Here is a 16236-nt window from a genome sequence, read left to right on the forward strand (position 1 = left end):
CTGCCTTTCAAAGAAGTGAATAAAACTTAAAAAAAGAGAAGAAGAGAGGCTGGCATTGTATATCAGATTAAGCTGTCACCTGTGACACTGGCATCCCATATGGGCACAGATTCAAATCCTAGCTGCTCTACTTTTGATCCAACTCTCTGCTAAGGAAGAAGGCTGAAGTCCTTGGGTCCCTGCACCCAGGTGGGAGACCCAGATGAGGCTCCTGGGTTCTGGCTTCAGCCTGGCCCATCCCAGGCCGTTGCGGCCATTTGGGGAATGAACCAGAAGATGGAAGACTTCTCTCTCTGTTTCTCCCTCCCTCTCTCTCTGTAACTCTGCCCATCAAATAAATAAAAATAAATCCTTATTTTTTAAAAAAGAATATTTTGTAGAATTCACTAATGAATCTACCTGGGCCTAAGCTGTTCTTTGCTGGGAGGGTTTTTTCTTTTTTTTTTTTTTTAATATTTGTTTATTTTCATCAACTTATCAACTTGAATGGCAGAGTGACAGAGAAAAACAGATCTTCTTTTCGCCAGTTCACTCCCCTACCAAATGCCCACAATAGCCAAGACTGGACAAGGCCAAAGCCTGAAACCCAGAACTTTATCCAGGACTCCCACGTCGGCGGAGGGGTCCAAGCACCTGAGCTGCTGCCTCCCAGGGTGCATTAGCTGGAAGTCGGATCAGAAGTAGAGGAGCTAGGACTTGAACCAGACATTCTGATGTAGGAAATGGGCATCCCAAGTGCACACACATGCATATAGCAACATTATTCACAGTAACCAAAAGGTAGAAGCAACGCAGTTGTCCACCAACAGATGAGTGAGTAAATAAAATGTGGTGTATATATGAATATTAACCAGTCTTAAAAAGGAAAGAAGTTCTGACATATACTGTGGCATAGATGATCCTTGAGGACACTATGCTAAGTGAAGTAAGCCAGTCACACACACACACAAAACAAATATTGGGTGATTTCATTTATATGAGGTCCCATTTCCAAAGGCAGAAAGCAGAATGGGGATTGCCAGGGGCTGGGAGAAACAGTGGTCGGGGGTTGTTGCTTTATAGGTGATAGAGTTCCAGTGTTGCAAGATGAGAAAGCACTGGAGATTGGTTGCAAACAATGTGAATAGACTTAACACTACTGAACTGTTTACTTAGAAATAAGATGGTAAAGGACCAGCATTGTGGTGCAGTGGGTTAAGTTGCTGCCTGTGACGCCAGCATCCCATATGAGTGTCAATTGCAGTCCCTGCAGCTCCATTTCCAATCCACCTCCCTGCTAATGCCCCTTGGAAAGCAACGGAAGATGGCCCAAGGACTTGGGGCCCCTACTACCCACAGAGACCCAGATGGAGTTTGCAAACTGCTGGCTTTGACGTGGCCCAGCCCTGACCATTGTGGATTGTGGCCATCTGGGCCGTGAACCAGAAGATGAAAGACATCTGTCTGTCTCTCTCTAACCCTGCCTTCAAATAAAATAAATAAGACTTTTTTTTTTAAATGGTGAATTTTATGAAATGTGTATTTTACCACAATTAAAAAAGGATTATGCCACTGAGGTCTAGGTTGAGTTTAAAGTTTTCTTAGAGTGCTCTGTGAGATGAGTAAAGAAATTTTACCTTTGGTTTTAATCTAAGCTTTGGTTTCTTTTCACAGTGCAGCCTTCATATTCATGCTTCCTACAGCATTTCCCAGAAACTAAACGTGCCCATGGCCCCACTCTCGGAGCCTAATGCCGTAGGCATAGTCATCGCTCATGGTAAGGAGCCCTTCTGCTCAACAGGAGTAGCTGGGCACACAGACTAGGCATAGCCTTTGAACTCTTTAAGAAGACCCACCATGTATGGTTTTTACATTCTTTCAGTAGAATTTTGTGTGCTAGAACAACACTGTGGATTTTTCATAGACCCCCTTCAGAGTTGGCAACATGATTTTTCCCCTTCTCAAGTTTTCAGGGTCCTCTTTTTCTACCCTGAGAGGCTTGATAGGAAGTAATCAGAATAATTTTATTCAGAGTTATCCTTTCATCAGTAACTCCTTTCAGTTTCCTTGTGCTGATGAGACGGTGCCTTATGTTGCAGGTAGCGTGGGGGATGCCATCTCAGTGATGGTCCCAGATGTGTACATCTCAGATGATGGGGGTTACTCCTGGGCGAAGATGCTGGAAGGACCCCACTACTACACCATCCTGGACTCTGGAGGCATCATTGTGGCCATTGAGCACAGCAGCCACCCTATCAATGTGATTAAGTATGCATGAGCTCAGCTCCACACACACTCTGAATAGAGGGCAATTGTGGGAATGTTCTTCACTTGACATGGGGAGGCAGGGAGGGGGAGTCACAGACCTGATTCGCATTTTTGCATTCTCCATTACTGTAGGGGAGGTTCTCGAAGGGATTACATTTAGAGCAACTCAGATTAAAAGCATTGCTTTTTCCAGTGACTCCCTCTAGCTTACACATTTTGTCACTGTTTAAAAACATTCTTTCTCAACCCCCAAATATTACGCAAGTATCAAGCGTATCAACTCTGGGTTAGAAATGACTTCTTGAGTGTACAAGTTCTTATAAAATAACTTGAGTTTACTAATTTAAAAGCCATTCTTACCTGGGTCACTACCCTTTCCTCTTCCTTTGAAATGACTTTTATAGAAGTATTTACTCTGTACTCTGTTTGAATCCCCTTTCCCTGCCCTGTTAACTGTGGTACTAAAAATTAAAATAATTGTAAGCCCTCACTTCAAAAGGGTTTGTCTCTAGTTTGGGATCCAATAGCCAGAGCGGTTTCCTGTCATTCCCTGAACACAGTGATCATCTGCCATGGTCTTTCTCTGATTGTGCTTTTAGGTTCTCTACAGATGAAGGTCAATGCTGGCAAACCTACACGTTCACCACGGAGCCCATCTATTTCACCGGCCTGGCTTCGGAACCCGGGGCCAGGTCCATGAACATCAGCATTTGGGGTTTCACAGAGTCTTTCCTGACCCGCCAGTGGGTCTCCTACACCATCAATTTTAAGGATATCCTTGAAAGGAACTGTAAGTGCCTCTTTCAACCTTTTCTAACATAATCTTGTAAGCCTATTTCTCTCAATAATCAATTCAGTTTCATTTCTTTTAGCTGGAATAAGCAAATGCATACACAAGGGACTGAAGGATAATCAAGCAGTGGAATGGACCGGAAAAGCAGTTTCCTTCTTGGGACTAGCACTATCCAAGAGAAATACGAGGGCCAATAAGTAATTTCAATTATTCTGTCAGCTACATTATAAAAGTGAAAAGAATGGTGAAATCTTAATATAGATAATATATTATGATTTCAACATTCAAGCAATATTAAAAATGATTAGTAAGGCCAGCACCGCAGCTCACTAGGCTAATCCTCTGCCTGCGGCGCCAGCACCCCGGGGTCCTAGTCCCAGTTGGGGCAATGGATTCTGTTCCAGTTGTTCCTTTTCCCGTCCAACTCTCTGTGGTGGCCCGGGAAGGCAGTGGAGGATGGCCCAAGTCCTTGGACCCTGCACCCACTTGGGAGCCCAGGAGGAAGCACCTGGCTCCTGGCTTCGGATTGGCGCAATGCCAGCCGTAGTGGCCATTTTGGGGGTGAACCAACAGAAGGAAGACCTTTCTCTCTGTCTCTCTCTCACTGTCTATAACTCCCTCTATCTCTCTAAAAAAATGATTAGTGAGATTTTTTTCATTTTTTTTCTTCTAAGTGTTCAAAATCTGGTATATATTTAACACAGCAAACCTTACACCAGACCAGCCACGTGGGTCTAGTGCTACCCCTTATCACAGTAGGGCTTTTGCACTGTTAGAGCACTCTCTGTAACTTTTATGTGGCTTTTGTCCTGCTTGTAGGAATAGTATCTGAGTATTTGTCTAAAATGATTTCATAACATTTCAGGGTTTTTCACCTCTGATTAGGGAAATGTAGTGGGACTGTGAGGAGGAAATTTTAGAGGAAACTATTGCGAAAGAGCATCTAATTGTGTCATCTCAGTGTGCTGAAGTGAGGACGCTCTCATGCAGTTTTGGTCAGAACCTCAGTTGCAGGTGAGGCTGCAGAGTGGCCACTGGGCCGACAGGAAGCCCCGTCAGAGCTCTGTGACTTCAAACGAGATGTGCAAAGGGCTTCAGTGTTCACTGCACGGTATTCCCAGACTCCAGTGCCAGCAGTGCTGACAGTTAGAGAAATAGGAAAACCTGGAGAAAAAGTGATCTGTGTTCCACGTCGGCATAATACAGTCAAAGACTCAACGTCAGGACATCTTCACTGAAGATTGTTATGGGTCCATTTCCTCAAAGTGTTAATTCAGTGACTCCTGAGAAACACAGCTGTTGGTTTGGACCCTGTTTAATTATGATTTAATACCTGAGGGTCACTATCTCTAAATTCACTAATTAGGCTATAAAAGAACTGGCTTATGAGTCTTCCCCTCGGAGGGCAGTTCAATAGCTATCCCTAAAGTTAAAATCATTAAAAGATTTATTCTACCTGCCCTTCAAACAGGCTCTGTGCTGGTCTTCATATCCCAAAGGAGGAAAACCTAATCCACAGTCTTCAGGGCATAGCCTTTGAGTCATTTTTCCAGGCACAGAAGAGACAGTATACTAAGCCAGAAACTGTTGCCACCAGCAGTCTGCATTTGGGAGCCAGTTGGGTAGAGTTAGAAGTGTAGAAAGAGGTCGTTTTCCCTGTGTTTGAAGCAAACTCACACACGTGAAATTGAAACTGTGCTCTGTTAATTAGTCTCCTGTCCTAAACAAAGAGCCCCTGAGGCTGATGGGAAAGCATGTGGTTGCTGGCCAGGGACAGAGGTGCTCCAGGCATGCATCAGCCACCCCTCAGCCTGGAATGAGCTCTGGAGGGCCTCTTCCCAGCCTCCCTCCCGGAACAAACAAGGTCTCTGCGAATCCTCCAACTGTAGGGGAGGGGAGAGAGCCCCCTCTTGGCGTGAAGAGATGGCCACTGCTAGTTGACTCTAGACTTTTTGTCTGCACTTCCAAAATGAAGCAAGAAGCTGAGTCAGCCATTCCCTGTCTCCCTGTCCTTCTTTCTGTAGCCTGGCAGCTGCCTCCGTGGGTGGGTTCTGTGCGCATGGTTTCCTGAGCAGTCCGTCTGTCCTTTAGGTGAAGAGAAAGACTACACCGTATGGCTGGCGCACTCCACAGACCCCGGAGACCATGAAGATGGCTGCATTTTGGGATATAAAGAACAGTACCTTCGGCTACGCAAATCTTCCGTCTGTCAGAACGGTCGAGACTATGTTGTCGCCAAGCAGCCGTCCATCTGTCCCTGTTCCCTGGAGGACTTCCTCTGGTATTTGCATTCCCCAGACTTTTTTGTCAGCCCCTTTCCTATGCTGGAGGATGAAAGAGTTGTCGTAGGGCTAAAAAATATTGAAATCCACTCCCCAAGAGTGGAAAGCTGCTGCTTATCAAGAAAATTGAGGCACAGAGACAGGGAACCAAAGTTGTTAATTATTGGACAGATAATCATATTGCACAGGTAATTACTGGGCAGAACCAGCAACAAACTACAGAAATCCTGACTTGGCAACTGTGGGAAGAGACAAGCAGTATAAGAAGGAAGCCAGTAAAATAAAGCATCTCTAGAAAGCAACAGAACAAGCACCAAGGAAAGCGGTACAGGAGAGAGGACACTGGACTGTAGGGCGTAGCCTGGCAGCTTGATTTCAGCAGGCAGGACACTGGGGTCTGGACCCTATGCAAGACTGAAGGCAGAGATGGCGGTCTGGTCTTGAGACTAGAGGTAGCATCGGTAGTCTTGGTCTCTGTGTCCCATCAAGGTTTAAGGGCTGTCAAGATGGGCGCCCTGGAGTTCAGGATCATCAGCCTTAAGGATTAGTTACTTGGTTGGCAGAGAGTTAGTCAATTATATAAAGGCAAAGGAACTCCTGTGTGGCTTAAATGAGGTAATGTTAGGGCAAGTAAGAGGAACTGCTTCACATCACATGTAATAATCCTTTGGAACTTGTTACCTGCAGAAGACATGGACAGGATCCTAAAGGAGTTGGACAAGGAAGGCAGGCCCTCCCTCAGTTTTTATAAAGATATATTTATCTATTTGAAAGGCAGAATTACACAGAGAGAGAGGTCTTCCATCCACTGGTTCACTCCCCAGGCTAAAACCATCAGGGTTAAGCCAGGCTGAAGCCAGGAGCTCATCTGGGTGTTCCACATGGTTGCAGGGACTCAGCACTTGGGCCATCTTCTGCTGCTTTTCCCAGGCCATTAGCAGATGGGAAGTAGAGCAGCCGGGACATGAACCAGTGCCCATATGAATGCTGGCATTGCAGGCTGTGGCTTTACCCACTACAGTCCCATCCTGTCTCACTGTATTCTCTCCAGACGCAGGTGGCAGCAGAATACGTGTGTGGGTGAAACAGGTCTGATCTGATGTGCCTCCTGCATGGCTCACATCTGTGTGGAATCATCAAGGGTCCTCCCTTCTCTAGGGAAAAGCACCACACAGATCATGGCTGGCGTTCTGGCCAGGCTAGCGGTCGTCGATGAATCGGTGACGCTCCCAAGGCTGTGCACTACCTCAGCTTTGCTCTTCTCCAAACACATGGCGCTCCTTCAGAGCTCCACACCCGCATGGGATGGCTCCTCTGCCTGGAGAGTCTCCCACATCCCTCCCGCACTCCCCCGCGCCTGGGGGACTCCTCCGCAGCCTTTGCTTTCCTGCCTAGCTCTGACATCACCACGGTAAACCTCTAGTCTTGCCTCATCTAGACTCCCACAGCAGCCCTGCTGCGCCAGTTTACTTACTGCACTCCATGATTGTTTCTAAGTTTCGTTCCACCATGAAGTCCCAAGCCCCTTGAGAGCATAGTAGACTCACAGTCGATAAGAATATAGCGGCAGTGGAGCAGCTAACATTCATTGAGCCCCAACTCTCAGGACTTGGCACCACCCTTAGCAGTTCATACTTAACCCAATCACAAAGAGGTTATGACGAACTTGCCCACAAGAAGTGGTAGGGGTAGGGTGTGCAGCTGGCATTTCAGCTCCAGGCCTGTGACCTGCCACGGGTGGCTCTTCAGGAGTGAGAAGGGCACTTTATCTGAAAGTTGGGGTTGACATCTAAAATGCTTTCCTGAACTCCCCCGTGCCATTGGAGGGGTAGTGTCTTCTGCATCTTTTGTTCTCCCTACCCTCTCTAAGTGCTCTTCAGAAAACCTTGGAGTACATGCAACCTCTGTGCATTCCCCAAATACTGAGTACCAGCTGCGCACAGAAATGCAAAGTGGTAGTGGGAAGTTTGTTAGACTCTCCTGGTGAGATGTTCATAATTATGTTACAAAACAGAAGGTGGTAGATGCCATGGGATTGAAAGGAGGCAGAGGAAATTCTGTCTAGAGAAGAAAGGAGATGGGTCAACGAAGCTTTCATTGAGGAGGTGACATTTGGTAGGATTTGACCTCGCACACCTAGGAACAAAGCAGGTCACTGAAGCCAGCAGCTTGCCGTGAGCAGACACTCGATGGCATGGACAAGGGAGGACAGGTGTCCTGGAAGACAGGTGTGGGGGGGGGGTTGTCACAGTTACTTTGATAGGAGGGGACCAGTGTTATCACACAGCAGGATAATCTGGTGCCTGCAGCACCAGCATACCATATTGGCGTGCCAGTTTGCGTTCTGGTTGCTCCATTTCGAATCCAGCTCCCTGCAAATGAGCCTGAGAAGGCAGAAGATGGCCCAGGTACTTGGCCCCTGCCACACCCACACATGTGGGAGTCCAGGATGGTGTTCCTGGCTTCTGGCCTTAGCCTGGCCTGGACCTGACTGTTGGAGGCATCTGGGGAATGAACCAGCAGATGGAAGATACCTATTTCTGTGTCTCCTTCTCTCTCACTCCACCTTTCAAATAAATAAATCTTAGAGAAAAAAAAAAAAAAAAGAGTAAGGAGGGCCCAGATGGAGGGTGCTCAGGCTGAATTTCCACTCAGATGGTGAGAAAGAAGGTGCTGTCCTAAATACACAAGGAAGGGCTGGCACAGAGGATAAAACCTGATGTGTTTTGAACATTTCATTCCTTTGCAGTTCTGTTAGCATATGTCAGTGTTGATAACCAGCAGATAATTAGAAATGTAAGATTCAAGTTCAGGAGAGAAGTAAAAGCTGACTGTTATGGTTGTAACCAGAAGTAGCTGTGGTCACTAAGGGAGAGAACATAGAGAACACATCAGAGAATGGATTCTAGAATGCTGAAAGACATTTGTATTTATGGGTCAGGGAAAAGAAGAGCAGGCAGCAGCCACAGACACAGGTGAGTGCGGCTTTACCAATGACAAGGTGGGCACGGGCTCAATAGTGGTCAGATGCCGCAGGACAGGTGGTCGAGGTGGAGGAGACCAGGGAGGGCTCTGCTGAGTTTGATGGCTGTGAGCTCTGGGGGCTTCAGACATCAAGGTTAAGGGGTAGGGGGATGGTGTTGAGGCCTAAATGCATGGAATAAAAAATAAATGAGCAAAATAGAACAAGCAAAAAATATTCTTTTAAGAAATTTGGCTAGTGGGCGGGGAGGGGCATACAGAAGTAATTTCTAGAGTAGAAACACATGTAGAAATCATTCCCACTCTCCACTGAGTGGGAGAGATTGCTCCTGCCCTGTCAGACTTTTCGGGGAGTACAGGCCCAGGACGGGTAGAAGAGCGGGACCAAGTATGCTCATGTGGAAAGTCAGCCAGGCGTAATTTCTGTGTGGAAAACAGGGAAAGGAAAGCAGCTGTGTGGTATTATGGACAGATGGGTAGAATGAAGGGCAGAAGAGGATGTTTACATTGGAGGCAAAGATCAGCTAAGAAGCTAGAAGGGACAGAGGGGAAAAGATGGAGAGTGAGAGACGCCAAGTGCAATGTAACAATGGTATTAGGAGGCAAAGGAATTGATGTGGGGCTGAGTGCCTAAATTTTCACTCCAGGTTCTTGCCCCTCACCGAGATAAGAATTCTAAGTGGAGGCATAGTAACATAACAAGTAAGAAAAGGATTTATTTAAGGTGAGAGAGAAAACACACATTCATCTGTGAGTGTGAGCTGCTCTACATGGAGAAACACGTCATGAGTGGGCCAGAGGGGTGCCATGGAAGAGAGAAAAGAGAACGGTACCTCCAACCAGTCCTTGGTGGAAAGGGACCTCTCCCCCATTCTCAGCCTCTTTTATGAGGTAGGGGGTAGTAATTGGATAAACAGATGGAGTGGAGTCTTAGCATGTGTCCTGTTCCTGGATGAGACAGGTGCATCCTGGGAAGGTGGGCATATCAAGCTGACAGAGATAAGGTTATGTTGCAGGGTTGCAAGAATTCCAGCTCGCCCAGACTTGACTAGCTGCCTAGTTAACACCACATCAAAAGGAATGCACAGCTGGTTAAGCTGCTACTTGCAACACAGGCATCCCTTATAGAGTGTTGATTTTCATCCCAGCTGCTCCACTTCAGATCAAGCTCCCTGCTAATGCTCCTGGGAGTGGACGTGGAAAATGGCCCAAGTGTTTGGGTCCCTGCCACATACATGGGAGACCTGGATGGAGTTCCTGACTCCAGCTGGGGGCCTTTGTGGCCATCTGGGGAGTTAACCAGTAGATAGATGGAAGCTGTCTCTGTCACTCTGCCTTTCAAATAAATAAACAGATCTTTTAAAAAATGAGTTGGCAAGTGTCCCTAGTTTAGATCTGTTGCTTATGTCACTGTTTCTCTGGCCTCTACTTTTTCTTCGTTGTGAGACCCTACTCCACTGCAGGCTACTGCCCATCCCCTCCCAATGCCTGCTCCGCAGTTCCCAGCCTTGGAGCTCCGACTGGTGCTGAGTCTACCAGGCCTGATCCGTAAGCTCTCTTCTCCTCACAGTAAAGCTCTGTCCCTTCCTGCTTACCTAAGGGGACCTGCTGCAGAGAGATCACAGGTCTTCCTGAGCTGGAATCTTAACCATCCATTGCCCCAGTCTCGTCTCCCAGCAACTTTGAAAGATACCTTTATTTGCTGACTCTTGCAGTGATTTTGGATACTTCCGTCCGGAAAATGACTCCAAGTGTGTGGAACAGCCAGAACTGAAGGGCCATGACCTAGAGTTTTGTCTGTATGGAAGAGAAGAGCACCTGACAACAAACGGGTAAGATGGCTTTGTCTCCCTCATTGCAACAAACTGTCCTCATACAGAGTGAAAGCTGATTCTCTCCACACACACACACACACACACACACAGGGGCCAGCCGTGTTTTAGATGTTGGAAAGTGCTGTTTGTCTCATAGAACTTTCTGTAACGATGGAAATGTTCTGTCACCTACTGTGTCCAAGTGGTAGCTACTAGCCACATGGACCATTGACACTTGTGCAACTGCGGAACTGAGGCTTTCTGCTAATCCATTTTAACAACCACCACTGGGACAGGGCGGTGTCAGAGGAGCCTCATTTCCTCCATGCTCTGGTAAATTCTCCTCCTCTCCCATTTTTGTAACTCTGATTAGTGAGCATTCCTTGGGATACAGTTCTTGTCACAGTCTCTCAAGGTGGGAGGGGCAGGTGTGTCATTGACAGCAAGAGATAGAGATGCCTGAGTCTGCCCAAGGCCTGGAGTCACAGAAACTATCCCCCAGAACATCCCTGCGCCTCCCCCCACCAGGCCTAGGAGATGGCGTAGGAAGAGAAGCTTTTCTGCAGCTTCTCGAATCTTGCATGTAGGAAATAGGCGAGAGCCCAGGAATACATCCTTGCCTTCTGTTAACACATCCTCTCTGCCTTTTAGGTACCGGAAAATTCCAGGAGACAGATGCCAAGGGGGGGTGAATCCAGCTCGAGAAGTAAAAGACTTGAAAAAGAAATGCACAAGCAACTTCCTGAGTCCAGAAAAGCAGGTATGTTATAAGAGACCTACTTTCTTAGGTTCAAGTGAAATTTTGTGTTCTGCCTAGAAGAACCAGTTATAGCCCCAAGAATTTGGTCACTGACACGAAGTGGCCAGACTACTTCTGGGCTTCCCTTTGTGTGGGAAACTGTTAGGATGCAGGCTAGGTCACATAACCCGATAATAAGTTCATCCTACTGAAAAGCCTTTTCTGCCAGGGGAAATCGTGGTATTCTATAAAGTTGTAAAAGTCTTAGAAGCATAGGGTGGAAGTGACTGAGGCTGAGACATTAGAGAAGGGCTCAAGAAGGTGAGCTGCAAAGAGCTGTGGCCTGGAGTATTGCACGTGCAGAAGAGAAGAGCCCCGGGCGACAGGCAGTGAGTTCCTGTGCTGAGTCACTCTGTATTCACAGTGAAAGACAACTATGCTAATAATGGGCTGGTGGAGATCTGCGGCACTCAGCTGTCTGGCTGGGATCTGGAGAACCAGTAAAGAGGAAACCTCTTGACAAAGCAGCGCCAGACCAGCAGTCTGACCGGGGTGATGTCTGTGGGCCCTGCTTCCTACTCTGTGACACAAGAGGTGGAGCTGGACAGTGACCGCTGAGGGACTGACAAAGGGTGGGATTGAAAAGGCAAGGGGAGAAGTGTATGGGTGTGTGTATTTGTAAGGGGCCAGTTCCTCCTGCTCTGCACCCTGCCCTGGACTCCTGGTGGCTGTTCTCAGAGTGTTTGTGTGTGTGATTGCACAGGACTCTCGCCCACAGGGACACAGCTTGTCCCAGAATCCAGCTCCGCCTCCTCTTGGATACACTGAAAACACACACTTCCTATCTCCCACCCAGAAGCAGGTAGGTCACACACAAACAATGATACAATAAGGACTATTTGTAAAAGAATACTAAAAATTGAGCAAAAAATAAATAAATCTTAGAGTCCACAATAGCCTGCCTGCTATAGCACTGACATAACTTCTTCCCAGATGATGGGCATGTTCTAGCTTCATTCAGCCCACTATTATCATAGTCTCCCTTTCCTTCTCCATCCTGAAGCTCCAAGACTTGCAGACAGAGGTAGTGTGGAACACTCACAACTGCCATATTTGATCCAGCAGTTGCCAAGCTTCTAGTGCAACTGACATTGAAGTCACTGAGTTTGCAGCTTCAAGGCAGGTGGATCTCACGTTACCCTCTGCCGGCTGTGATGTTCTCCTGGTTACATTGAGATGGTTCGTTTTGGGGTCTGTAGATCACTCACAGATAAGTGAGGGGAACGAGCAACCACTTCGAATGGAGTCCTAGAATATGCATGCCTACAAGCTTTTGTCTTTGTGTTTTGATTATCAAGAATTCCAAGTCAAATTCTGTTCCAATTATCCTGGCCATTGTGGGATTGATGCTGGTCACAGTCGTGGCAGGAGTGCTCATTGTGAAGAAATATGTCTGTGGAGGAAGGTAAGGAATGTGAAAGTCAGAGGTACTGAGTTCAAACCAGAAAGTCAGCTCTCAGCAATGCTAACTCCGTGTCTGATGTGATCATCCAGAAAAATCAAGCCCAGATCGTCATATCTTATATTTTCCTTATGTCAACTATGATGTGTCCTTCCTATGTTATTCATTTCCTGAGTGTATAAAACTGGAACAATCCAGGAAGTGCATATTTAGTCCAGTAATTAAGGTACCCATGTCCCACACAGGAATGCTTGGGTTTGATTCCCAGCTCCAGCTCCTGACTCGAGCTTCCCACCAGTGCAGACCCTAGGAGGCAATGGTGATAGCTTGAGTAATTGGATTCTTACCTCTCACACAGGAGACCAGAATCATGTTCCCAGTTGGGGTGCTGAGGGGGTGGAGTGGGCTGTTTCCCTCTGCTTTTAAAATGCAAAAACAAAAACCTGGGAAAACTCGCAGTCCTGTGAGAAATGTGCCCCTCCTAAGCTTATGAGCATTAACAGGAGTTTCCGTTCATAGGTTCCTGGTACATCGATACTCTGTGCTACAGCAGCATGCAGAAGCCAATGGTGTGGATGGGGTGGATGCCTTGGACACAGCCTCACATGCTAATAAAAGTGGTTATCATGATGACTCAGATGAGGTGAGATTGACCTCTCCTTGCGGGGTAATCCCCCAAAAAATGATCTTCTCCTACTCATGGTCAAGATGCAGCTGGGGCAAAGGAGGGTATTTTTTTAAATTTGTTTGTTTATGTGAGAAGCAGAATTGCAGACAGAGAGAGGGAGAGACAGAAAGAGGTCTTCCATCCAGTGGTTCACTCCTCAAATAGCCGCAGCAGCTGGAGTTGGGCCTGTCCAAAGCCAGGAGCCAGGAGCTTCTTCTGGATCTCCCATGTGGGTGCAGGCACTCCAGCATTTGGGCCATCTTCTGCTTTCCCAGGCCATCAGCAGGGAGCTTGATCACAAGTGGAGCAGCCAGGACTCAAACCAGTGCCCACATGGGATGCCAGTGCCGCAGGTGGAGGCTTAACCCACGAGGCCATGGTGCCAGCCCATGGAGCAGGATATTGAGCTCAAAGCAGCTTTTCTTTTAAGTTAATTTATTTATTTGAGAGATAGAATTACAGAGAGAGGGAGAGACGGAGAGGTCTTCCATCTGCTGGTTCACTCCCCAGATGGCCACAACAGCCAGTGCTTGGGCCAATCTGAAGCCAGGAGCCAGGAGCCAGGAGCCTCTTCCAGGTCTCTCACACAGATACAGGAGCCCAAGCACTTGGGCCATCTTCTACTGCTTTCCCAGGCCATAGCAGAGAGCTGGATTGGAAGAGGAGGAGCCCATATGGGATGCCAGCACTGCGGGTGGTGGCTTTATCCACTACATCACAGCGTTGGCTCCTCAAAGCAGCAATTTGATGACAAGATTCAGCAAGGCCAGAAACTAGATGGTGGGTTTCAAAATAGGACTTCTTTTAGCTTGTCCGTGATCTGGACTGTGTGTTTCTTTTTCAGGACCTCCTGGAATAGCTTCTCCAGGGAGCTGGGCCGAAAGTGGATGGTGGAACCACAGTACCTCCTGCACCCCTGTGGCTCCAACTTGGAGGAATAAATTTCCCATTGCAAGGGACCCAGCTCTGTTTCTGCTGCTTCCATGAAAGCCAAAAGGACCGACACTAAACAAATGCAGGGTGGGGGTGGGGAACCCTAAACACTCTAAGAGTGAATTGGCTCTGAAAAGGGGAAAACATTTAAATTCTTTGACTTTTCACTTCAAGTTCTGTCATTTGTAAAGTATGGGTTTTGGGTTTTGTTCTCTTGTGGGGTTTTTTGTTTATTTGTTTGCCTGTTTGTTTTTAAGGGAAATGAAATGGAATTTGAAGGGACCGATTAACCCCACTCTTGTGTATTCTGCGTGGCACCTACCCCAGGGCATCTGCCAATTCTGCCATCAACTCTTAAAATGTATGTGGTGCTGACCCAGGTGCTGCTGGTGACACGAAGCAGCTACAGTGATGAAAACAAGGGCTGCGGTGCCTAGCACTGGGGAGAGCCCCACTCCAAGAACACTGCACACCAGCTCTTCACACAGATCCATGCTGCTGCTTTCTCTTCCCCCAGGGACCACAGGCCACAGTGATTTTTTCTTTTCCCCTGTTTAATTAGGCAATACCCTTGTTAACTGCCCTTTGGCAACTAACTTAACCATGTGCTTCCAAGACACTAAATCAGGAAAACTTACAGGGCAATATTTTTAACTTGGGGCAGGAAGAGGGGAGCAGCAGAGAACTGACGAGATTTAGCACCTATTAAAAGAGAATTCTTGTGTCCTCTGAGATCTTTCAGGCTGTGCTTTGTGTGTGTGCCAGTGGACTTGCTCAAGGACAGGGTACAGGCTTGCCTGGAGGTCTACCCAGGCTGGACGTTCTCAGCAGAGTTGATTGTTGAGTGCACAGTGCAGCCCCAAAGATTGAATTGCAGTCTTCCATTTCTCTTCTTGCCTGTTGTGTTGGCTCATTGTTGAATCATTGCAGTGGCTGCTTCTCTGCTTCCTTTTGGATTGCTGTTGAACGTGGAGCCAGGACTTTAGATATTTTCAGATTTACAGACTTTTTCTAAAAAAAAATAAATAAAAATTTTATTACCAGGCTCTCCTTCTCGCCCCTTTTCCCTCAGCTTTGCCAAGTTATTTGTTGGCACAAGACTTTTGGCTGAAGACTTTTGGCTGAAAACACACTTCCAGGCTAAGAAGATGCTTTGTGTGATACATTAGATTTGTATTTTCAATTTAAGGAAATTTTCCATTTGACATTTCTTCAAATTAAATGTTATAGAAGGCAGTTGGGTAGATCTGGGGGTGGCCATATAGTAGAAAGCTGAAATATCTGTTGTGATACAGCTTGAATATTTGCTATACAGGAATATAGCATGGTAAGTTTTCAGTCTTAATGTACCTACTGGTGCTGGTCACAGTTTCTCCCAATAATGAGGATTGGGACATTCTTTGGTAGTTATTACTTTGCTGCTAGTTAATTTTGTGGCTAGAAAGTCAGTAAAAAGTAAATGTGCCAAATTAACTTTATGTCAGAATGCGTGAGGCAGATGGTTGAGTTCTTTCCTCCCCAGAATGGGATGAACAGCATCAGGATGTGGGGGAGGGAGCAGAATGAGAATTTGAAAGACAGAAATGCAGTAAAATGCAATGAGTCAGGGAGCTCCAGTTAGAAAGTACAATTAGGGCAGCTTTTGTGAAGAGAAAGAGTATTTGTTAGGGCTAGAGCACACTAGATTTTTAGCTCATTCACTTTGCAAACTTTTAAAATTAGTTCCAAAGATGTGCCAGCTCACAAATCATCACAATGTGGTCAGCCTTTGTCCCCACTCACTTCTTGCCCGAACTGAATTGATGCCCAGAAAAGACCTGTTAATGCACACCTTTTCCCCCAGCACACACCCACTGTGAGTAGAAGTGCTGGCGTGGTCATCCGCTTGGTAGTGCTAAGATCTAGGAAAGAATGTTCTTCTTTGCTTTATGATGGTATTCTGGCACTTCCGTGGAACTTGGCAATTTTCAGAGACACTTTCACTTGAATTACGTCATTTGAACCCCACAGCGTTCTTGTGAAGGAGCCAAAATTGAGAAAACCATGCAAGGCCCCTGTTGTCAAGAGGCGGTGCCAGACTCTTGACATCTGTACACTAGCTGGGCACTCAGAGCCAGAGCTGCTCTCTGAGAGATGGTGTGCCACTCTGTAGGGCAGGGGTTGGTGGCACATCAGGTCAGAGCGCCAGTTAGCACCTTTTTTGCCTCGTGGGTAAGTAGAATGTTTTATTCTCTTTTTTCATGGCTGAAAGGGTGTAGGAACCACCCTCTGCTCCTCGTGGAGGGTTGCTGTGAAGAGTGCAGGTGTGTGGTCCCTT

At 46.9% G+C, this 16236-nt stretch overlaps 1 protein-coding gene across 4 annotated transcripts in view; it reads left to right on the forward strand.

Moving 5' to 3' along the window:
• SORT1 (sortilin 1) overlaps nucleotides 1-16236 on the forward strand; it is a gene marked incomplete in the record, with an annotated part of 84264 nt that overhangs the window by 67045 nt on the left and 983 nt on the right. For 2 of the 4 annotated variants that reach the window (XM_051856187.2, XM_051856186.2), the window contains 10 exon segments: nucleotides 1654-1756; nucleotides 2079-2247; nucleotides 2847-3037; nucleotides 5132-5321; nucleotides 10020-10136; nucleotides 10770-10878; nucleotides 11621-11719; nucleotides 12216-12322; nucleotides 12839-12962; nucleotides 13831-16236. In XM_051856187.2, the coding sequence (XP_051712147.1) occupies nucleotides 1654-1756; nucleotides 2079-2247; nucleotides 2847-3037; nucleotides 5132-5321; nucleotides 10020-10136; nucleotides 10770-10878; nucleotides 11621-11719; nucleotides 12216-12322; nucleotides 12839-12962; nucleotides 13831-13845 (1224 nt within the window). 4 annotated transcript variants of the gene reach the window in all.

The sequence above is a fragment of the Oryctolagus cuniculus genome, chromosome 7 (genome assembly GCF_964237555.1).
Source record: "Oryctolagus cuniculus chromosome 7, mOryCun1.1, whole genome shotgun sequence".
Lineage (NCBI taxonomy): Eukaryota > Metazoa > Chordata > Mammalia > Lagomorpha > Leporidae > Oryctolagus > Oryctolagus cuniculus.